The sequence below is a fragment of the Rhea pennata genome, chromosome 5, assembly GCF_028389875.1.
Source record: "Rhea pennata isolate bPtePen1 chromosome 5, bPtePen1.pri, whole genome shotgun sequence".
Classification (NCBI taxonomy): Eukaryota; Metazoa; Chordata; class Aves; order Rheiformes; family Rheidae; genus Rhea; species Rhea pennata.
Window position 1 is genome coordinate 12,542,976 of NC_084667.1, and position 24,597 is coordinate 12,567,572.

Sequence of the window (24,597 nt, forward strand, 5' to 3'; positions counted from 1 at the left end):
CAGCAGGCTGGAAGCCAGGTAATCAATGAATTTCAAACCCTGCTCTTCCCTCCCATGGCATCACATGGCCTGTCATTAATGCGCATAGAGTCTACTTTTTGCGGGACTCTTCCTTCCTGCGAAGCAGTTGGATAGCCATACAGCATTGTGCATGGAAGGGAAATACTGTCTTCCCACACAAATCTGGCAGTTCACCCCAGAAAGTGGCACCTTCACAGCATTAAGTTCAGTACTTAGCAAGTTTAACTGCACTTACTAGTTACCCAAGCTAATTAGGACCTCCTACACCCTACGTGCTGTACTGGCAACGGCTAAAAGGAAGTTAGTCATTTCCACACTAGACTGTCTCCCATGCCATGAGCCAGCCAGCCCATTTCTGTACACAGGTAAGGTATTGTTAAGTGATTTAGAATTTATTCCTTCCCTTCTCTGTTGCCAGAACTGTTAAGCCTCTTGCTTTGCTTAGCAGGCTACTCTTTAGACATCAGGAAGTCAGAAAAAAAGTGCTAGGAAACCAACCCTTCTAATTTAGAGCCTGCCTCCAGCTCTCTGCACGGTTCCTCCATACTTAGGACTGCTCTAGGCTGAGTTCTACCCAGGAAGATTCACCATAGAGCCCTGACTTGACATGTTTGTGTTGCAGACTGAGCTACACTGAGGCAATAGTTGGCAGGCCAGATAGATCTACGAGCAGTCACTGGGTAGCAAAAGCAGACCAGATCAGAGCACTGTGCATTTGCTAAGGAATCTGCTAAAATAAAGAGCCAGGCATCCACCAGTGGGACAGCTGCAGCACAGCATCTCCTTGCTGACAGGGGGATTCACACCCAACTCGGTGTGGGAACAGCCAGCCTGCCATTATCCCAACAGGGAAGTGCCAGCTCCCAGGCAGGAGGAGGAGACAGTCCCCAGCACTGCTCTTTGCTCCCTGCAGTCCCTACTTGCTATTCTTCAAAGATGGGCAGCAGACTACTGGCACCTGTTCTCAGAAGAACACCGACATCCTGCAAAGAAGCACGGTAAAATCTTCAGGTTTGGAGCCTTCAGACTTGCGGAGCTAAAGATCATGCTTGATAGGTGCTATTTCTTCAGAGCTTCAGCAACCCTGGAACCACTCTGAGCTCAGATATCTGCCTGCAGGGCTGACCAAGAGAAGGCTAATATCCCTGCAGAGGCAACACAGGCAGCACCTTTCCCTGCTCAGCAGCTGCTGCTCAGCATTTCTTTGAATGGCTACTTGAGCACTTGCTTCCAGAAGGCAGGGGACTGCCTTCAGGCATTCCATCAGGCATCAAGACTTCAGAAGACAACAGATGCCAAACCCCAGTCCTTCTAGGCTGGGGCTAGGGCTTGGGGAATGAGGCAGAGATTGTCACTGATCCAATGACACTTCTTCCCACAGCCAAACGAGCTGAAAGACTCTTATACCCGCTTAATCTCTTTCTCATTTACTTGCTGCTCCATCCTTTATGGGGAACTATCCGGATTCAACCCTCTCCCTCTTTTTGGGGGGCAAATTAACACTATGTTCTGTGATCCAGCTCAGAGTTCATGTCCATAAGCCATTATGTTGGAGCAATTCAAAGGCTGTGCTTTGCACAGGACAGGAAAGAGCACCTGGGAGAGGTATTTCTCAGGAAGCTATGGCAAGTGCAGCCCCCTTGTTGCATCAAACATAGTGTAGTTCTGCTCCTTCCAACATTACCTGTGTCAGGCAGATTCCCATTCCCTTATCCCAATACCCTTCCCCTATACATGTCAGTATTTTGCATAGCCAGAGGTAGTTTAAGCTGCATTCCTATCTATGGAGAGCAGGCCAGTAGTTTATTCTTTTCACATGCAGACTAGAACTATCACCTGGTCCCAGTTGCAAAAATTCAAGGAATTTGGGCAGGGCTTAGAGAGTGAGAATGGACTGCTTTGTTTTCTAGCCTAATAAAAGCTATTCAGAAACCTGGAACAAAGAACAAACCTCAAGCTCCCTTACTGCCACAGACAGGTCCTGTCTGCACTTGCTGTAGCTCCTCCAGATACCATATTGCTAAGAACATGATTTCATAGTTGGCTTTGCCCACTTTATCATCAAGTTGCCATGAAAATGGGGAGTTGCATCCTTCACTTTCCCTTACTTGTTCCAACCTGTCACCTCCCTCTTAACCTTAGGCTCAGCAGGATCAACTCTCCGATCTGGCTGAAAACCCACTGTGTGCCTGTAGACTTAGCCTGCAGACATAGGCTCAGAAGTACTGATCGTGAGAGTACACAACTGAGAAAGAGAGGAGGGACAAGAAAGCCCACAGTCAGGTAAGACTAAGAACTGTGAAACTGCACCTGAAGTAAACCCTGCCCCCACAAAACGGAGGCAGAATATTCAATATTTGAATACAGAAAAGGTAAACAAACTATAAGAAAAATATAAGAGATTTCTGCCAGGTCTTTGGAATCGTCAGGGATTGCCAGCTTGAAGATATCTTATGTCACCTTCTGACAAACCATCCAGAATACACTTTTTACAGACTGCAATTACACAATACATTTATTCATCCCTTTTTGCAAGGTTACAGAAGTACTAGATTTCAGTGCTCAAACAGCAGATAAGTGCTGCATAAACTGCTTTAAGAGCTCCAAAACATGCCACCCCAATATACATATGTAAAACATTTAGCCCACTTAGGCTCTCTTGGAAAGGCAAGGCAAGGCGCAAATGGGTGGCAAATTAAGACCTAGTAAGCTTCTGAGGTGGATAAATGCAAGCATGTTTACCTAATGCTTCTATGATCTTCCATTAAGATTAGGAGGATAGTTGCCCCATGCACTTCAATTTTGTGACAAATGAGCACCCTTACAAAAGCCTGTTCACATGGGAAGTCATAGAAGGATGCGACTTACCAACCCATCACATAAAATCAGAGAGGAACAGGAACAGAACTAGGTTCTTTCAGTGTCTAGTTCTTTGCTGCAGTACCAGGACAACTCTCTTACCCTCAGAAGCACATTCATCCAAAGGACATCTCTTGCTGTGTACTGTACCCCATTACACATGGGGAGTTTTGCTATTTGAAGAACTGTTTCGTTGGACTGCACCATGCAAATTGCACTCCCACCTCAGACTCCCACAGCCTGAACATGCACAGTGCACAAGCTCCCCCACTTCAAGGCTATCTGTTCCTGGCCTGCTCAGGACCAGAACTAGGCTTGCTCAGGTCAGAGCCTTCAAAATAAGCTCTTAAGAAAAGAGACACCATTGAAATACTCTCTACAAGAAAGAGCTGAAGACAGTTATTAAAAACGTATTAACAGAAGACTGTTTCAAAAGCTCTTTGCAGTACTGCGTTATTTTGTTAATGTACCAAACCATGAGAGCCAGCAAGCCATTTTAGCAGAAGAGCACTCTTCAACCCAAAGTGTAAGAGCATGCGGAATACAATGGCAGAATAGGTTGGGAATGTAGACTTCCCTTCCCAGCTCCTGTTCACGAGGCTGGGGAAAGGCAAGGAACAGAAGAGAGAGAGAGAGAGAGTTTGAAATAGGAAAAATACAGATGGAAAAAGAAATAAAGGAGAACTGTCTGAGGTTTAAATTTAAAGTAAAATTTAACATGAGCTGGTACGCTGGTAATTTTGTTCTCTATGCCCATGTCAGAAATATCCGACTCAGTAAGGAACATTGCTGTACAATAGCAGCAGGGCTGGGAAGGTGTGGAGAGGGACATCTATGTTTGCAGTATGTCACTACAAAACTGCAAGCAGACATCTGGAGCTAAAGATGGCACATACAAAAGCACGGCTGAATTACTAAACCTCAGGCTGAAGAGAGACTGAGATGCACTCAAGTGCAGACAGTGGCCAAGACAGCACCTAAAACAGACGGAAAGTCAAATGCATGGCACTAGTGCAGGAGAATAAGGAATTAACAAATATTTTTTTCTTTTGAATCAAGTTGATGGTAAGCAACACAAACAGGGGCTCTTCCCACAAGCAAGGAAGTAGCTTCTATTTGCCATAATGAATTTTTAAAAAGCATCTAAAAGTAAATTCTCAGAGTCCATTTAAAATTAGTAATCTCTTCAGTGCTTATGGCCTTGCAGCATCTGGGAATCATGCTCATGGACAAGAGTTCTGTATGAACGCAGGGCAGCAGTCCCCTTCACACCTTCCAGTATCTTGTGATGCTCATAGCCTGCAGGAAGACACAGACTGAGAAGGCTGAGCACAAGGGAACAGGGAGGACACAACAGACAGTGGTCCCAGCACATCCATGGGGACAGCCATGTGCAATTAAAATTGGGATTTTAACATGACAGCCCTTTTGCTTGCTGCAGTTGTGCGCTCCCCCCTCTCCCCTCATCTCATCCTGTAGGGCCCTCGACTTTAAAAGCTGCCACATCCATTTTTCCTCCTCATAGGCCCCCTCCTCCCCAAGGAAAAAGATCTCAAGTTACAACAGGCTTGAGCTAAGATAAAAAAAAGAGAAAAAAAAGAAAGAAAAAGCAGCAGGGTAAAGGCTGGAGGCAGTACACTGGCACTGCCCTCATGTCAAGGTAGGAAGGGAAGGGCAGAAGGTGGCTTCAGGGAAGCCACGGCACCTAAAAGGAGAGGTGGCCAAAGAACACAGCAAGGGCATATGCCTTTTTGGAAACCCCGAGTCCTGGAGAGAAGAATGAATCAGCAGAGAGGGGAGCTGAGCTGAGGTCACCTGGCCTTGTCTAGGAAGCTTGCAAACATTTTTTTTCCTTTTTTTTTTTTTTTTTTTTTTTTTTGGGGGGGGGGAGGCAGCACAAAGTAGTAACCCAGACACTTAAGTAGGGATAAGAGGGTTTTCTGACAAAAAGAGTAGACATTGAGCCTACCAAAACTGCAACATGGCAAAAAAAATTACCATGTAAAAAACAAACGTTAAATATTACATGTTCAGTGCCACCAGCTGCCTCTCAGTTCTTCCTAGTCCCTGTGTCCTTCATCTCTACTGGCAGAGAGGAGGCTCCTTCCAGACGAAAGGGCCGCAAGAGATGGCCACGCACAGCTTGCAGCACTGAGATGTGCTGGCGGTGGAGCAGAGATTCCTTCAATGTGACAAAAGTCGCCTCGTGCTTTGCTGTACCGCTTCAGGCAAAGCAAGGACCCGAGCTGGCGCTGAACAAGCACCCTTGGGGCAGCAGCCCTTGACGCACACACTCCCAGCTCCAGCCGCAACCTCCAAGGCTGAGGCCCAGGCATGCCAGCTCACCCGTGCTGGGCCTCAAAGATCTACCTGCGGCAGGAAGCCCATGCGTCCCCGGCCAGGGCTCTGTGCAGGAGGCAGCAGGAGGGCCCGCGTCAGGCTTGCTCCGAGCCCTCTGCACCCACTCCTGGGCTCTCAGCTATAATTGTCTCTCACAGGACCTCAGCCGGGAGTTGTTCCAAGCCATGGAAACACAGAAGGTATTAGGCTTTGAGTGTTTTAGTTACTGTAAGCAGTTCACTAATTACAGTAGTAATGATTGGATTACAGCCAGTTAACAGCTTTAATGAAACAAACTATTACAGGAGGGGGAGGGAAATATCCCTTTGGGTCTAGGATTGAAACCTCTTTCAGATTTCAGTGGACTACCCCTTAGGAAGCTGTCAGTAGCTGGCTGGGTCAGCGCATTTGCAGGGCCCGCAACAGCATGGAGTGGAGCGTAATGCATCAGTACACGATACGCTGGCACATGAAAGTTAACAGTGCTGGAGTAGGTGTGTTCGCAGGAACAGAAGGACTCCTGTTCATATGCCAGCCCTATCAGCTCCAACGCCTCTACGTGACCAGACCAGAAGACAGGCTGCAGACAGGTGTGTGCATGCTAAGTTACTCACACAGTGTCATATTTATGATGCTTTGTTGCAGCATGCAATGGGTTGTGACTACAGGCATTTTGGAAACACTTCTAAAAGAAGAGGCCTGCTGGCTCCAACTGAACAGCCGGATACAAACACCCACGGTATCAGGAGCTGAGGCATTCAGCAGAAACAGCGGCTAGAAATTTCCTCTCACTAGCAACTTTTGCTACCGCCAGAAGGACCTCATTTATCAGTCTTAGTCCCTCTAGTTATTGTCAAAAACACATAGAAGGAACATGTGGTGAAGCATCCCCACATATTTGGCTTTCACACCACCCTCTTTGATCTTCAGCAGCATCTTTCTGATTGCTGTCTTAGTAGAAAAGCAGCCAGACCAGTGTACCACTGCAGGAAGTCCTATCCTACCGCAGCGACTGCAAAGAGCAAGGCTAGCAGCTCTGGAAGATGTAGCTGGAAGTTTTGCACAGCCATACCTTTTTTTTATGGAGGGCAAGAGATCCTAGTCACACAGCTTCCCCCTTGAAGGATACCTCCTGCCCCACAGCACCTTCCTCAAGAGGAAAGTGGTCTCCTATTTAACAGAAGCTTGCTACAATCACAACGAAGGCAGAATGCACTCTAATTCCCAGAAGTCTACCCTGGCACTACCAGCCAGTATCTCCCTGTAGGCTGGATAGCTCAGCCTAACCAAGCAAAACCAACCAACTGCTTCCTTACCAACACCTTCCCATCTCCAAGCACCCTAGGAGACTACATTGTCTGCCAACCCCTACCCACACAGCCACAGTCCTTGGTGGGGACTATCCTCTACTGCTTCCTCTGTCATGGGTTGGTGCAAGTCAATGCAGGTCCCCATCAAGGTCAGCAGTGCTCAAGCTCTTCAGTCCTTTCCCTCATCCCCATCCTGAGCAACACCTTGCTCCACTCAGTTGCCACTTGTGCTGCTTCCCTGCTAAGGGCTTCAGCTGAGGACTAGTAAAAATTGAATTTGGTATCACTGGCTGGGGTGGAGAGGAAGGTTTCTGGCAGGGAAAAGCCCGTGGAGTTGGGCATATTGCCCAGAGTGAATTCACACTTGGCTCCCCACAGCTGTAAATAGTCTCATCCCCGGCCAGAGCTCCCTAACAGCCTAACAAAACCCTCAGGAAACAGCAAGTTTCCACACGTTAGCCATTTCGAAATAGAGTGACTCCTCCGCTGCCCTCACCCAGTCTCCTCACAGCTCGGCTGCCTGAAAGTGCTGCTGGCAAAAGGTGTTTGATGAGCAAACACTAAAGAGATGCAAGTTCTTGCTTTGTGTGCAGAGCCAGCTATGGCCAAAACAAGAAGCTTCCTCTGCATATGCTACTTCTACAAGCAACCCTGAGTGTAGGTAGAGAAGCCAGAGGCTTAAACAAATGCACTCACACACCCTTCTTTCCACCACCCCTTTGCCTCTGAGCTACCACCCTTTCCTCTACAAGATCTCCAGATCTCCCAAACCAGATAGAACATGTAGGAAATTTACCCGGAAGCATACATAGGTGTTAAAAAGTTAGAACTGCTCTTGGCTTCAATCAAGAGTTTTCCTCAGGAAATTAAGTATTTTCCATTGTGATAAGCCCTGGCATAGACATGGTCTAAACAGTTTTAAACAAATGTCCTGTCTCTGGCACCATTTAGCGATTGACAATTGTGTACTTGCCTTTCCTTTGCTGTACCAAATTTTGAAGTTTTCTTGAGGATAATATATTTAAACAGTAGAACTAACTCATCACTTACCAAGGCGTACATATAAATAAACTAAGAGGATCACAGGTAAGCACAGTGGAGAGTGAAAGAAACTCTGCTGCTATCAAGCCAAGAAATTTGGCCAAGAAACAAACTCTGGGATGTACATATCACTTTCTATGATGAAGAAAAGAGCATTCAGCTGGGATGCAGAGACCATACAAGGATCTCTTCTCTCTTCCTCTCATGGAAGCCTTTACAGGCTAGCTCCTGGAGCAAAGATACAACAGCTCAACATCCATTTACAGCAGCAGTGAAGCTGAAGTACTTAGCATTGCATACTGCAGCAAGAACTAGCAAGACCCCTGAGTGCCTGATCCAAAGCCAGCCCACAGAAAGCAGGAGTCCTTCCATTGCTGCCAACAGGCCTTGGATCAACACCTCTGTAGGATGGGGGAGCTGTCCTCAACACTGTAAAAGACAGCATGGATATTCTGCGTGAAACTTATCTAGCACAGCAGCAATCCGATATGACGCTCACAGGAGGAACAGAGCAAAGGGGCTACCCATACGCTATGTGCTGCTTGGCACAGAGACAGAAGATTTTGCAAGGGTGCCTCTGAAAACGTGGGCCTGTAAGATGCAAAAGCAGAGCCCAGCTGTGCTATTCTGAAGGACAAGCCCTCTTTCTTGCAGCCAGTCCCTCCTGCTTGATGACCAAATGCAGTCAGCTACAAGGGCTGATATTATGTTTTTAAGCCAGTTTCTACCACTGTTGCTTGAGCTGCTACTGATCCCTGCCACAGCCAGCAATACTGCTCAGGACAGAGCTGCCTATATAGCACTGCAGAAAGAGGTGCAAATCCTGCCCTAATTTTTTCTTATAGAAGTTTAAGTCAAAGATGTTAAGCAATCATCAGCGTAGTAATGAGGCAATCACTGCAAGTCAAGCAACGGCCAAAGCAGCAATGAGCTGGTACATCAAGTCATCCTTGCCTTCCCACTGACCAAGGAAGGTGCCTGCAATGGTGTGTGCTGTGAATAAGTTTCCCCTGCAGCCTACTAGTCTCTCAAGTATCCAAACTGGAATATTTCTGTAAAATCGCTCAGAAGTACTGGATTGCTGCCATTTAGGGGCTTACGGGAAACCACTCTACTCTGAGCAGACAGATAGGTGATAAATGGAGCCTCACATCAGTGGTGTCCACTGTAGTGAGTGTTAATAGCCAAGACATGGCCTTTTCACCTGCCAGCACTTCCCATTCAGAGTAGTGCCTTGGCTCCAACACAACAGAAAGGCAGTTTTGCTGTCATTTCCCACACCACAGAGATGAACACATTTCCAGAAGGCCGAATAGACAGAACGACAAATCAAAGACTCAGATGAGCAACCAAAATCCTCTCTATTTATTCATGTGTATCCCAACCCTATCAACTGGAGCTGTTCCAGTGCACAGAAGACTGAGAAAGTCCCTGCAGAGCCTTGCTCATGTCCTAGTGCTTCAAGGCAGCAATGGATTTGGAAGGAGGAGAGAAGAAAACTACAGGTAAAGGCCTGAGGTCAGCCAGCTGCAATACTGGTACGACAAGGCTTGGCTTGCAGATGTCTGACCCAGCCCTTAGCAATAGGATACATGCATTGCCAGCTGAGCAGGAGAGACACAACGACAGGAAACCAACATGGGAAAAAAGGGTTCTGCTTTACTGCCTAATAGGGAGTTAAGAGGTTAAACTGGCACTAGGCCACACCACAAACGTCCTATGGCCAAGTTCTGCTGTAACGCGGTGGGGGAACAAGAGCAGGGAAGACAACAGTCAGGGAACAGGAAGTCAGCTTTTTTGCTAATCATACTAATGCCAGTGGTTTTACTCACTTTAACTTTTTTTTTTTTTTTTTTTGGTTGCCCCAAGAATTTCCCAGTTCTCAGTCTCAGGAGTATGGGTGATTCATTTTAGAACCTGTAAGTCAGTCTCATTTGGAGAGGCCAAAAACGCAGTGGCAGATGGCTTCAGAGACTGAAATAAAAACAGATTTTTCCAGTATGACTAGTGCCAGGCAGAAGGTCCCATGTTGACAAGTGTATCTGACCACTCTACATTAACTCATTGCAATAACTCCAAACTCTACATAACATGCTTTGACCCCCAAAATCCCAAGGGGAGCAAATCCTATGCTTGACTAAGGAAAGTACAGGACTCTGCCTTTCTCACTATGATCACATTTTTTTTCCACCTAGCAGCTGCCAAGCACACCACACACATGTTCTCCCAACACACACAGACACTGACTTACGGTAATCTTTATGTTTCTAATAGTCACACATGGCAAGACATCCGTTTTATGTTCTTAGATAATTAAGAGTAAACTGTTCTCTATCCTCTTTCTCAATCATCATTGCCTAGACTGTACAAAATACCTCAAGAATCCCAGCAATACATCCCGCGGGCCCCTGGGACAGACAACACCGAGGTGAGGCAGGCCCGCTCCATCTGTGGTATTTTAGCAGCTTCCCAAAGCTTCCACAGACAGAGCTCCAGCCTCTTTTCTACAGAGGCTGCTCCCTGCACCTCATCTGCAGAAAGAGCAAAGCCATCTCCAACCAGCCTAACTACCCTCGGGAGAACGGCCTAAGCGTCAGATACACCAGTGACAATCCACAAGCAGCTGGAAAAAGCTCACCATCCTTCTCCAGCAGGGCCATGTTGGCTTGCACCATCCCTGTCACTACTGCTTGTGCCATCCTTAAGAACTCCAAGCCAAGTCTTTAGGCGGATCCCAGTGAGGCCAGGCACAGGCTCGTAACCTGGTCGGGGAGGCTGACTAAACCCTGCTCCTCCTCCAGTTAACAACATGAGGCACATTAGGTCGTGGGACTGAGTCTCACGTGCAGCACATGCGAGAAGAGCAAAGCGCCTACAAGAGGAGCAGCTGGGGAGCACATTACTACGATTCTTGGAGGTCGTTCCAGAGTTGCAGAGAGCAGGCAGCGTTCACTTGGTCCCCACCGTAATGGGCAGGGCTAAGCGTTCACGAAGGCCAAACGCTTTTACTGAACAGCTTTCCTGACCCACACTCTCACTGCCCACAGCCTAGCTATGTTTGACTTTCACAGCAGAACAACACTACTACATACAAAAGCATCCATTTCCTTTTAAGGGGATCATTTTTTACCAGACAGCCAATAAATGTTTCCAAACAGCTTCTGCTTAAAGATGGCCTCGATGGCAGGCTAGCACACCAGACGCTCCAAGCTTGCCAGAGCGCACTATGAGCAGCCAGGAAAGCAAACAGCGTTATCATCTTTAGCTCTTACAGTGATGCATGGTAAAAGCGTCATCACCGAATCGCATGCACAAGAATTTAAACTGGTTGCCTGAAGCAGTCAGTAAGAAATTCCCCAGTCAGACACATTTCACATCACCGTGCTGGTAGCTGGATGCCTTTGAAGTGTTTCACCCTTTCCTGGAGGATTAGGAGGATGAACAGTTCAATCCAGTTTCGCAAGCACTGTGTTCTCATGGGTTGCTCCTTGGGATCTGTTACAGGGGCCTCCCAAAAAATGTGCAGTCTCCTTTTTAATCCGTGTCTTCCTTCTCCGTGGTTCTTCCTTTAAAAAACAGGATGCTGTACGGGAGGGTAAGTCACTGCAAAGCCCACATGCCTCATTCATCATAACCAAGAGGTTACAATGAATAACATTTTTTTTTCCTCAAGAAAAACCCACAAACACATGTCCTGGCGAAACCTGATCACAGAAAGCATGAGCCAGCTCCCACGCTCAAGAACAAATAACTGATTTGCAAAGAAAGACATTTCCAGGGCCCCTTACAGCAACTTAAGTGTTTTAAAGAGCGAGTAACTGGTGATAAGCTACCTATGTTAAACAACAAAAGTTTGACCTGAAGGGAAAGAGTAAGGTATCTAGTGACCTATATTGCCTGTCTATGCGGCTGTAAGACAGCAGCTGAGCAAGTAACTCTATGAATTTCACCATTCTGTTTCAGTACGGGCATCACTCAGCGTGAAATAAGGAACGGGATTTTTACGTGCATCAGCGCCATTTTTTCTAACGCACATCCACACTGCTAAGACCAAGCAAGGACCATTCCTTGCTATGATCAACTGATGATTATGCAGTTTCCCTTACAGGAGGTGCAAAAGGAGACAGTAAGCCACAGAAATTAATCTCACTGAAGAAAACAAGGGTGGAACTGTAAGGAATTTTAGCGAACTACGGAGACCAAGAAATGTGGTATCACACTTAGCTGGTCCACAGCAGTTACCACAGTTGTAGCTTTCTGAAAATCTAGATCCTGGTTCCAACATAGAAACTGCCTGAAAGGGATAATGTTAAAAATCAAAGGAAAAGGAAGCTGTGATTGCAACTTTAAATTCTGTCACAGATAATAGTTAGACTCACGCCACTCGGTACGAGTGTATTCCATTAGGCTTAGAAGCCGGACACTTCCACAAGGGACCTCAGCTATGCTTAACGGGCAGTTTTTATTATTAACAACTTCACCTCAAAACACCTCAGAAGAGGTTGTCATGATTTGACTTCTGTTTTGCTGAGCACAAGGGCTGCAAGACCTGTCTGATGCAGACACAGCAAGGGTGAGAGATGCATGGCTTGGTGAGCTACACGGCCACCCTTGTCTCCACGTGTACCTTCACACGTAGCGTGTGGTACACAGAGTGGTGAGAAAGCTTCTGGGAGGCTGCAATTTTTAACAGGGAATTCAGTAATTTCCATAAATAACTGTACTTGATAAATATTTCTTTAAGGCAGAAAAGGTGCTCCAAAAATTTATGTACTGTCATTGCTTCAGTAGCACCATAAATCTGAATGGTTCAGTTCTCTCAGCCAGAGATATCATTTACTGCCACATCACCGCAGAAACACCAACCTGGCAGAGCAGCGCTGGAGAAAGAGGAGGCACATTTATTGATGAAATGGCTACATTTGTAGCCATTTCGCCAGTATTTTAAAATAAAAGCATTACTATCATCCCCTACAGAGCTGAAGCTGCATGTGGCTTTCCTCTTCGTGCTGCAAACGATCACCGCTTCCTGCTTGTATCAAGATAGCAGCTGTCAGGTCAGACAGCAGTTTAAAGCTTCTTCCCCCAGCTCTGCAGTTTGGGCAAGTCACTTGAGGCCAGATTTTAAATACGTGAACTGTAAGTAACCAGTTCATGAAATGACTGTGACCAGCACAAAACCTCGAGAGCCTGCAGAGCAAAGGGTCAGGGGCTGGCCCCGACCCAAAACACACCTCAGCTGCGGCACCCTGACAGCAACAGCTTCACCAAAATATCGTTTCTAAAAACCTGCGGGATATTTGGGAGATGGTAGCAGGAGGCTCTTCTCCTCGCGGGCAAAGACAGCCAGCCAGGGCTGCTGAGCACCAAGCGGCTCATCCAGCCGCTCACTGCCTAATCCAGCTCCTTCAGCAAAAGCCCCTGCACGACCCAAGCAAAGTTCAAACATGGGCGCTGGCCTTTTCTCATCAAGAGGATCAATTTAATCACGTGGCAATCCCTCAGGCAGTAAATGCCCACATGCAAACTTTTTACAAGGGAAGCTTGTCTACTCTGACAGCTACATTTCAGGTGTGGTTTTCTGGCAACAGCCTTTAGCAAGTTCTGCTTTGTAACGCTGGAAAGGAGCGGGATCAGTCTTGTTATGCCTTAGCTAGTGCTACTTTCTGAGGCCTGAATCTGGAGAGGAAAGAAAGGAAAAGAAATTTTGGTTGCTAGAAGAAGTTACTAGGAGTCCAACAGTCCAAAGCAGAAAGTGTTTTCACTCCCAACAGAGAAACCCTTTGCTTCTGTGAAAAGGGCTCTGCAGGCCTTATATAAAGTTAGATTTTTGAGAATTTGCTTTTTGCTCCTTATGCCACAAGCTCTTTGAAGCCTTCTAGAGGCTCATCGGGGGGGGGGGGGGGGAGAAACATCTTGAGGAAAGCTGTTTCACTCCCAAGAATTGTCACTTTCTGGCTATGTTTTAATCCAGTAACCCCTTGTCCTCAAATCACAGGATTCCAGTTACTGCACTTGGTCTGGAAAGGGCAGATGGGAAAAGATGCGGGACCACAGGCTCTTCTCTGCATCACGTTAAAGAGGCCTAGCTTCACTCTCCAGACTGAAAACTCACTCTGCAGCTCATCCATTTACCCATTTCAAAGCAGTTCATGAGATCCTATTTCCAGCATTTTCCCAGACAGGGAAGGTTGTTGTACCCACCACCCTGCACTGGTAGGAAATCTGTGGTCCAACTCCTGACAACTCGGCGACTGCACCTCCTCCTTGACTCAACAGGCCTCCTGCTCCGGTCAGTGAAATCAGCCACTCTTCCCGCTTCTCATGCCCGGCGTTAGCTCTGCAGAGCCGCGAGAACAGGAACCGGACTCAATGCACCTTCGAGAAACATCCACAGGACTGTCTGCTTCCCAAGTCTCAATTAGTCCCAGCTGCGCAGAGCCACGCAGGACAGCGCCGTGGTGTAGCTCTCCCCCGATGCCCGGCGTGGCCCGCGGGGCCTGACCGAGCCGGGACGTCGGGGCCGGCACGGGAACGGCCAGCAAAGCGCAGATGCTTCTCAAAGACACATTTGCTTGCTGGGACACTGCCCCTGCTCCCAGAGAGAAGCCAGGCAGGAAGGCTTCAAATCTGCCTCACTGGTTGTCGTGAGTACTATAACAGTAATTTGGTAGTACTTAAACCCCCATACAGGCACACTTCCTCGCACCTCTCCTCCATAACAGCTTGGAAGGTTTGGGGTCTACTGTTTTCAAAAACTCAAGCAGATTTCCTCATTCGTATGCGACCCCTGGGCCTGCTGCTTGCAGACAGTGAAATAGCAGCATTCTCCCATCGATAAATGCAGCACCCCTAACTAAACAGCAACACTGAAACAGGCACAGAGATTTCTAAGAACTGATTGTCCAAACACTCATTTATGTGTGTGGAAAAGTAACATGTGCACTCAGGATTCATAAACAGCAAATTTCAGCCATCCCAGGACACTTCCCATGCACTGTTACTGTTCTTCCAGAATCTCAGTGCTCTTATTTCAGACAGACAAGCTCTCTAGGTACTACTCAGAAGAAAAACCTTAAAAAAAAAGAGCCAACAGTAAAGAATCAAGAATGATCCTGAAGAGAACCTACATGAATAGCTTTGGCATACGTGAAACTGTCCTATTCGTCTTGGTATGGTGTTGAACATTTAACTATAGTCATTATTTCACTTCCCAGATAAGAAAAGAGGGGGTGGAGGGTAGGAAGAAAAGGAGACTGCAGAAGTTTACTATGAATCTCAGGCCTGTGCTTGGTGGGTACCACTGTCTTTCCCACCCTCTGAAGAAGGCAAGCCCCAAGATCCCAGCAGGGCTCTCCATCACTTCCAGAGCTGAGAAGGGCACAAGACCATCCTTCAGCATCTGCACAGCTTGCCCTGGCTAGGAGCCAAGTTCAGCAGTTCCCCTGAGAGGGGTTAGCCTGGTGGGCAGAAGCTGGGAAAAACTGTCCCTCCCAAGGCTGGTCTTTCCACATACAAAAACTAGAGAGGTGGGTCACAGTTAAACTATTATCTTGCATCCACTGCAGAAGAAAATGGTTTCAACTGTGCAACCGCAGGAGAAGAAACAATAAAGTGACTCTGCCACCACAGAGAAGGACACCTAACCATACAGAGCCCCTTCCTTCAGGGAGCTGGAGAATGACACCCTGTACACCAAGTTCACTAGCAGCAGTCTGCTAGCAAAACAAATTGTTTTGAATGATTTTGAAGTAGATGCATTAATTCTCTAAAACTCTCTTTCTCCCCTCCTCTGGTCATGTAACCCAAGTTTACAGAGTAGCTCTCTGTCCCCCTCTTGTGATAGGACCAAGATGACTTAAGAGCTCCTGGAAGAAGATAGTATTAAGGAAAAAAGAAAAGACTCTGACCTTTCAGGGAACATGCCAGAACTTGTGTTCTGGGACTTTTTAAAGAACTTTTAAAGGTTCAATTCCTGCTTCTGACAATTCATCCCACCACACACAAAATACTCTCCGTCCCAGTAAAGCACAAGCAGTGTGACGAAATGTTTCCCCTCAACCTTTGAGCAATACTGTCCTTCTTGCTCTGGACCCCAGGAGGCCCCACAGGTTAATCCCAGCTGTATTAGCCAAACAGAGGCGTGCAACTGAAGATAGGGATCGCAGCCACACAGTTCTTCTGAAAGAGAACAAACCTCCTTCCTCAAAGGACTGGAGCCTAGCCTTCAGATAAGCGATCTGGCACTCACACCGCAAGCTGAGATTACATTCCTCTTTTCTCCTCCGTTGAAATGTAAGCTCACACACCACGACATCTTTCTCAATTAAATGCCCTTGTTTGTATGCTTTAATTCTCATGCTGTCTACCCTCAGCACGAAAGTCTCTCCAAGCGAGGAAACTGCTGACAGAAGCTCCATAGCCATCACCTTCAATTAACTCATCAGACTCCAGGGGAAACGCTCCCCAAATGCGCCATTTCAGAGAGCTACAGAGCAGGAGGACCCCGAGCCCCCTCCTGTGAAAGGGGAGTAGGGGGAAGAAAGGGGCTAAAGAGGAAGAGGAGTCTTCTCACTCACGCTCCCTGCTTTCCATCTGCTGTCAGGCTTCCTGTAAGGGGCTGAGAACAGCCTTGCAGACGCTATACATGCATGCATGCGTACACACATTCACCTACATAAATACACGTGCGTTTAGACACGCTTCGCCCCTGGTGCCCCCTGCCCGCCTGCAGCTCAGGCAGGCTCACGACAGCGCCGGGAGCGATTCACGCGGGGGCCGGGCCTCCCGCCGCGCTGGGCGCCCCAGCCACATTAGCGTTATCGCTGGTTTAAATCCTGCGTTACTGCTGCCTGGCGCAGCGACCGAGACGGAAATATTCCGGGGATGCGGACTGCAGGGTGCTCTAACACACGCTGCTTTTCGGTTTCAAGGAGAAAACGAGAAAGGAAGAAAGAAAACGAAAAGGAGCAGCTCCAACTCCTCCTGCACTCCCCTCCCCACCGCCACCCTCTAAGTTTAAAAAAAAGGGATGAATGTTACCATTTTTGGACATGAGCTCTGCACAAGCCCGGCCCTAAACCACCCCATTCAAATGAGAAGTGAGGTATCCGCCGCCGCGGAACGGCCGGCGCGGCGCGGCGGGCAGGGCAGGGCCGCGCCGCGGAGGCGCCCACGCCGCGCGGGGCCCCACGCGCGTCCCGCTCCCACCTGCGGCCGCGGTGACAGCGGCGCCGCGCGGGCGCGGCGGGCCGGGCCGAGCCGAGCCGGGCCGGGCCGGGGCGGCGGCACGTCCCGCCGCGGAGCCGGCGCCGCCACCTGCCCGCGCCGCGGCCCCGCGGCCCGCGCGGCCCCCGGGGGCGGAGAGCGCGGGGCGGCGCCCACCTTCCTCTGCTGCTTCTCCCAGGCGGGGTCCAGCAGCAGGTCGCGGTCCCAGTCCTCCTCCGGCTGCATGTAGTCGTTGGTCTGCTGCGGCTCGTAGTGATCCATGGCGGCGGCGGCCCCGTCGCGCTGCCCGCTCGCCGCGCTGCCCGCTCGCCCCGCTGCGCCCGGCCCCGCGGCCGCGCACCCGAGCAGGCGGCGGCGGCGCCCGCTGCCCAGCTCTCCGCGCCGCCCCGCCGCGCGCAGCCCCGCCGCGAGGGGCGGGCGGCGCACCCGCGCCCCGCCCCCCCGCGGCTCTCATTGGCCCGCTCCCGGCGCCGGCGCCCCGCTCATTGCCGCCCCCGCGCGTCCGTCACGCCGGCCCGCCGCCGCCATTGGCGGGATGCGGCCGCCCCGCCTCCCCGCCGGCGGCCGCCGCTCCTTGCGCCGGGGCCGGCTCGTCCCCCGCGGCGGCGGCGGCGCGGCCCCCTCGGCCTGGCGAGGCCCCGCGGTGCCGCCTGGGCCTCGGGGAGTCTTTAATTCCTAAAAAAAAAAAGAAAAACAAAAGTCATTTGGCGCTAGGTCGGTGCGCGAAGCCGGCCCCGGCGCGCGGCGCGGGCGGCGGGCCCGGGGCGCTGCGCCCCGCCGCGGCCGCTCGTGTCGTTACCTCGCAGCCGGGCGCCGCCGGGCCGCGGTGGCTCTCGGCGCGCGGGCGGGGCTGCTCCTCGCGGAGCCGCGTGGGACGGGGACGGCGGAAAAGCCCTTTTCTGAAGGGAGGCGCGGGGCCCGCGGCCCTCGGGGGAGCCCGGGCGCGGGCCGGGGCAGCCGGGCACCGTCAGTCAGCGGCGTGTCTCCCCCGGGCGGGCTCCAGCGCCCGGCGGCGGCCTGCGACGGTGAGACCGGCAGGGCGGGGGAGAGCGGGCCGCAGCGCAGGTTTCCCCGGGTTAGACGACACCGTGGAGCAGGACGGCACCTCTCACCACGACACCGCCTGAGGCAGCCGAGAGCGAGCCCTTGTCCCGTTTCGTCTTCTGTCTGTCACACGATACTTGCGTACGCTTCTGAATATCATAAAAATAATTATGATTTTCAAAAGCAATCGTGGCCTGTCTTGAGACAATCTGGGAAACCAGGCTGCTGGAGGCATCCGAGCAGGAAGGGGCAGGATCTGAGGAGTCCAGGACTGAGGAAGTCCTCCTGAACGCGCGTGAGGATGAAAAGTTTTGCAAAATGCAAAACACATGTATCACTCTAGAGAGATGCTAATGGACTTAATGGGAAGTTCCCCTGCTCTGTCTTCCCTGCAGGCAGGTGCGGGTGATGGATAGTTTCTGAGAAGCAGAGTGGAGTAATTTACTTTGGGGAATTATGGAAATTGTCAGCGTTTGAAGAGAAAAGGCCTTTCTTATTTCTTTTCTGATGAACACCCAGGAACAAAATTGTTATAAACCCTCGGTAACAGTGCTATAACCGTTGTGGTCACATGAGGGATTAGAGACAGTGAAGACAGCATTTGAAAGTAGTCCTTCCTTACAGTTTTCTTCTTACTGATCAGGACACTTCCAGCTGAGGATTCTGGAAAAATCTGGTAATCAGCAAGATCTGGGGAAACAAAAGGAGGAGGAGAGCAAACACATTCCTTGAGATAACTCCTTAGCTCTGTATTTAAGGTGTGTGTGGCAGGGAGGTCCTATCGTATTACCTTTCCCACCCTTGTAGTTTAAGGGCCCGTTAATAAAAGCGTCTTTTCACACCTCACCAAATGTGCTGGAAGCCCTCAGCTGCCATTCAAAGAATGAGGATTTTCAACATTTTCCGGGAAATGCTCAGCACTGTGGAAATCTGAGTCCTAACACTTGCAGTGGGTTTCTGTGACTCTGAATCATCCAGGCGCTGTCTGTTTGGATCCTTGTAAAGAACCTATTTCCATAGTCTTATGTTATCTGCGTTATCTGGTTCTGCTTACCTGTGTAAAATACACTCAGTGATGCTTCCCACAGACGCTTGTAATACTATAAACAGAACAATGTTATTAATTACCAATGTCACTGATCCCATTCATTTACCAATCACTTCTTGCACTAGGCAGGCAATGGATTAAATGATTTAATATACAAAATCAATGCAATGAAGCATAACTGAAATCCAGAAGAATTGTGAAGTTTCCAGTATATTCACAAGCTGAGGAATAGATTCTTCCCTAATTCTCCCTCCCACTTACATTTTTAACTTCATGATTCTTGCTTCTGAAAATAAAATTTTCCTCTGGTTTCCTGAAAAATACCTTTTTTTCTCTCCTAACCCCATACTAATTATTGACTTCAAGGACTACTTAAGAAGAGTGAGAGATTGTTATTGGCCAGATGTTCTTGAATTTACAGGCACTAGTTAAAAAAAAAGAGGTTTCTAAACTTGGATTAGTTCTTTGATCCACTCAACCACGTGGCCCGTGAGAAGAGCTGTATCAGTATGACAAAGGGCAGTGGCACAGCTCACAGTGGGAGAACAACGCACAACAGCAACAGCAGCTACAGAAGCCAGTGCTCTTAGTGAGAAAAATGTTCATGTAACCACAGGACTACTCTGGTTTTCCATATTTTGTCTCCTGGAGTTTTCTTCTGCCCTGTACAAGATTGCTGTTGATTTCCTTGGGCATTATTCAAGCCTCCCCGGACAAACAGGGACTCCAGCAAGGTCTTTCTGACCCAGTGAAAGAAGAGTGTTTTTTTTTTTTCCAGGGCAATGGGTAGAGTCACTGCGGGAATGGTTGGAAGTACCTCCTGCTTCTTCAATCTGCAACAGATGAAAAGGAAAAGGAGCCCAAGGGCATTTGAGTATTTCTGTTTACTGCTTGCTGCATATTTGTGCTTAGCATATTAGCCACAGGTTGTGAGCTTTGCTGAGGAGAGATACCTGTTTGCTTGCCAGGAACATTCATAAGCTTCTGTAATGAGGCCTGGCAGGCAAGCATGGTCACTGTAGAGCAGCTCCCAAAGCTGCATTGAAGTAGCCCTTGACTTTTGTTTTGGCAACTGTCACAGCCAAGTTTCAGTGCTTATGTTCTGCAGGCATGCAAAAGCTTCGCAGCTTCAGGAACTGGTGCTTAAATTTAAACTGCACGTTGGGCTCTTGCAGTGAAGAATTTAACCAGTTAGACATGTTTGCATCATTTCCTCCCCTGTCCAAGGCACTTTACCAATGGAAACTCAGCACCTCCGAGTGCAGTCATCTCTTTGGTGGAACTTAGTGGAGTATTGCATGCTTCATGGCAGACTAGGGAAAAGAGTGTCACATGCCCAGGTGTTGGGTAAAATCTATGCTTTTTAAGTGTGAAGCAATAACAGTGCCTACTCTGGTCATCTAGTCAGCGATAGCTGAAAGCTAGCCATGAAGAGGAACAACTAAGGCAGGGATACTGTGCTAGGAGAAGAGGAGAAGGGGCCTGAATAAAGTTTCAGTACAAAACATCTTGTCTTCCCTTCAAGGACTCTTCACCCCAGTTGTATTCCTCTCCTACCCTGCCCTGGCCTCACCATTGTGACTATGCCCCCTTTCCATTTACTTGTTTTCCCATTTAGCTCAACTTACTCCAGCTAAATTTGACCCCCCCAGCCCGCACCCCAGGAGCTAATACAGCTACTAGGAAATCCCCTGCCCCAGGTACCTGTGCGATCTCCTCTTCCTGCTGCTGGAGGTCCAGCCTTGCTTGTTCAGAGCATAAGCTTTAAGGTCAAAGTGACTTACAGAATTGTCTTAAGACAGCAAACATTAGCGCTTCTACTAATATTAGAGAGTGTAATTGTGTGAAAATGATGATTTTACTTTTTTTAGCAGAATATAACCTAGGTTGTTCCCTTTGCTTTCACAGTGTCACCTGAACAACAAGATCAAGAATAATATTACCAGTCTCATTTCACTCTTACCATGTACCTACTATAACTACTTTCATCCTGCAAAATGAAATGAGTACTTTAAAAAATGTTGCTCTTACCCTTCCCTTTGCTTCCTCTCTTCACCCCTCCACAGGCAGAGTCTTGAAAGGCAAAGCTAAACTGTGCCTTTTACACAGCCTGTTCCCAGTCCAGAGAAGGGAGAGGGAAAGTAGGAGAGCCTGCTTGCTTCTGAAAACTGCAGATTAAATCCAGGATGGCTCATTCCTGGTACCAACAAGTTGGAGACTCAAGTTTGAGTTTCTTGTTCTCTTTCTCTAACTAAGCAGAGATTGTTAAAGGACATGTCTATGTCTTGTAGATATGTGAGAGGTGAATTCACTGTCCCTCTCACTTCCTGTACTCTTAACTGGCTGAGGAGCAAGCATGACAGGTTTTGGAGGCAACTGTTGAACTCCTGCAAAGAGAAGAGCAGCAAGACAGTAGCAGTAGGGCAAACACAAGAATTAGTCTTTCTGGCTCTGCCCTTTCCTCTGCAGAAAATCTTTTCTCATGAGAGAATCGCTGAACTCTCAGACCTGTCATTATTTAACCCCAGCTTAAAAGCGGCTTAAAATCCCTTCCCTTAAATTCGATGTTATCTGTAATTGCAGGTCTTCCCTTTCCTAGCACAAAGCTTAGAAAGCTAGACCTCTCTCGTCTCCAGATATCACCTGTACAGTGGTGCCCTCAGGCTATTTCGAAGCAGAACCTCTTTCCAGCCATAGTTTGGAATGACTGTACAGAGAGATACTAAATGTTTCATTTCTTTTGAGAAGGGCAGCTGCTTTCTCATACTTCAGGTACAGTCTGCTGCACTGGCTTCCTCCCCTTGTGGCTCTGCCTCTAACCTGTGAATCTAACATTAGCCATAGCAACACTAAAGTCATTTCTATGCCATGTATCACCAGTCTCAGACATCCTGGGTCAATTTACAGTTACAGCTAGTACAGTTAGGGCATGCAATACCATGTTATAGTTTGTCAGCAATCCATGCTTGACCAAAACCACCATTACACTCAGGTATGCTTACAGCAAGGCATTTGGGGAATGCTTGCCCAACTTTCACATCCTCTTAGTAGTCTGTACGATGGTGGAGATCCCAGTCGTGTTCCAAGGCACAGGTTTGCATGAGAGAAGCACCACTGATCCTTAGTTTCTCAGGGAGGATCTGCAAGGTGTGTTGAAACAGCCGTGGGCCTGCAAAGGATAATGTTTCAAAAAGCAGTTACTGGAGAGCTCTGTCTCCTTCCACCACTGACAGGCCTTTTACACAACAGCTGCTGAGAGCTGGTGTAAGATCTGGTTTTGCACATGGTTCTTTGGCTCACAGTTTTGCTCTTTACATGATGCAGACTCATGGTGATCCTATAGAAGGAACTGAGGAGGGAGATGGATGGCAGAAATCTAATGCAAGCAGACCAGGCTGTTACTGAAATCTTTGGTTCTAGGTGGAAGAGTTTGTGGTGTGAGATAGTGTTAACTTTGCACTGCATTGCTTTTAAGGCTGTGTTAGTTATGTGCAGAACAAGCGCAAGAGAACAGGTTAGGAGCCTGCCTCACTGCGAATGGCAAGTGAAGGCTGTGCAATGCAGAGCACAGGAAGGTAGGCAGGCCAATGTCTCACCTGAGCTACAGTTCTCACAGGCCTCACAAGAAAGTCTCTGCCCAGAAGGTCTCATTTGTAGGACACGTGAACTAAATCTTCCATTCCCTCAGCAACTGTAAGGCCTCAGCTGAATGCTCTGTCCAGCTTTGGGTGCCGATTTTTAAGAAAGACGCAGACCATCTGGAGGGAGTCCAAAGGAAAAGTAACAAGAATACTCAGAGGTCTAAAAACCTGACTTATGAGTGGAGTCTGAAAGAACTGAGTTTGTTTAGTCTAGGGAGGAAAAGACTGAAGCAAGACATAGTAGCAGACCTCAAATATGTAAAAGTTTACTGAACAGTGGAGACAGTAAACCGTTTGCCATATCTCCTGAAGAACCTGCAGATGGTCAGGACAGTGAAGCACTCCATGAAAGGAAGCTGCTGAATCCCCACTGCTGGAGGCTTTACAGCACAAGCAAAACAGCCAGTTGTAAGGAATGGCTAAACTTGAGGGACAACTCATTCTGCCAGGGGCCTGGAGGTTATACTCCATGCCATCTTTCCTCTCAAGCTCTGTTTGGTAGCCCTGCAATGCAGTGTGCTTCAGGATGTAAGACAGCAGCTTCTTAACAACACAAAGCAATATGACATGCTCGTTAAGAGATACTAATCACAGAGAAAAAACATAAATAGCTGTAAGGAAAATGTAGGAATTTAGAATATAATATTAGACCTAAACAGTCAAATGAGATCCCTATGTGTTTTTTAAGAAACAACACACACACCAATTTTGGCAATATAATTGCAGCAGGAACTTGACTCAGCTGATAGAAGTGACTAAGGAAATAGGCCCTGTGGGAGGAATGATAACCATTTTTTTCTTTTTTTTGGGGGGGGGGACATTTATGTGGACAAGAACTGCTTTAAATACACTTGTTAATATAAAGGAAGATGCAGTTTTGTGCTACAGCCAACAGCAAAATTCACCATCTTTAGTCCTAATGCTGAGATGCTTAACTCCTAGCTTTGAATTTTAAATGCACCTCTCAATCTCTCCTCCTCCTGACGCTTTTAACATAAATCATTTATTTCAGTAATTAGACAGGTCATGGTGACATCTGACTAGTGGCTGCAAGATACACCTACAATCAGTACTTGGATACGAGGCCAGAGTTCACACAAAGCTGAGAAATATAGATCCATATGGCTGAAGGGAGGCTGACCCTCATCTTCACAACACCTGCAGAACATGAGTGGTCTTAAAACTAGGGAGTTAATTCTTACCTGACAGCTGTAGTCTTTAGGACACTAGCTGAAGCTTTGCTTCTTGCAATATTGCTGCCCTTGGACACAGGCAGATGCAGCCCTAGTGCAGGTTTTTTTCTGTCTTCTGTACCCAGCCAAGCTGCATGCGTCCATCAGGAGCAGAGGTGGCATTGCTTGGCACAGCGTGGCATGGAGGAAGAGCTCACTCTTTTCAGAAAAGTAGTTGGAACAGCTGGAAAGCAGACCAGGAGCCTTTCAGGCATGCCATCTTTTTTTTTTCTGAGCAGAGTAGCCCAGCAGTGAGGGGAGAATATGACATTGGATCAGTAAAGCTAGAATCTAAACTGAGACTTCTCTCAGAAGTGGAGTAAAACCCACAGGCTGGGCCTAGAGCCACTGTCCTTCATTAACTTGCCTTTCCTGGAAGATGCTTGCTGGAGCCCAAAGCTCTCCATCTTATAAGGAGGCACAGCTTCACTTAAAGAAGGCCTTTCCACCTCTCTAGCCAGCACGGGGAGCCCCCAGAAGCAGGCAGCCTACCTGCCTCCATAGAGCAGGTTCAGACTCTCCATTCCCCATGTGAGAACTGCCATATAGCAGCAGCTATGGGTTATACGTGCTTTCTCACAGAAAATCAGCCTTAAAATTTACTTTCCTCCTACCTAGCTTTTTCCTGTTGCTTCTTTTCTATACAGTGAGAGCAACTGTGCACAGCTACCCTAATTCAAACTATGCAGTGCAAAGTTACCACATGCATCAGGAAATGTCTTGTTTGGGAATCAGCAGTAAACACTATAGTAAACACTATAGCCTCACATTTGCAGTAGGTCTGCCACAAGGAAGACAACATTTATGGAGCAACATGCCCAACACTGTAAAAT

The 24,597-nt window shown here is 48.2% G+C and overlaps 1 protein-coding gene across 3 annotated transcripts in view; it reads right to left on the bottom strand.

Annotated features, from left to right (window-relative positions):
* The window catches only part of ACTN1 (actinin alpha 1), a 92,457-nt gene extending 75,316 nt beyond the window's left edge, over positions 1–17,141 (bottom strand). For 2 of the 3 annotated variants that reach the window (XM_062577249.1, XM_062577251.1), the window contains exon 1: positions 16,956–17,141. In XM_062577249.1, the coding sequence (XP_062433233.1) occupies positions 16,956–17,060 (105 nt within the window). In that variant the 5' untranslated portion in view covers positions 17,061–17,141. The remainder of the gene's footprint in view (positions 1–16,955) is intronic. The other variant, XM_062577250.1, reaches the window with a different exon arrangement.
* Between the last annotated feature and the right edge of the window lie 7,456 nt (positions 17,142–24,597).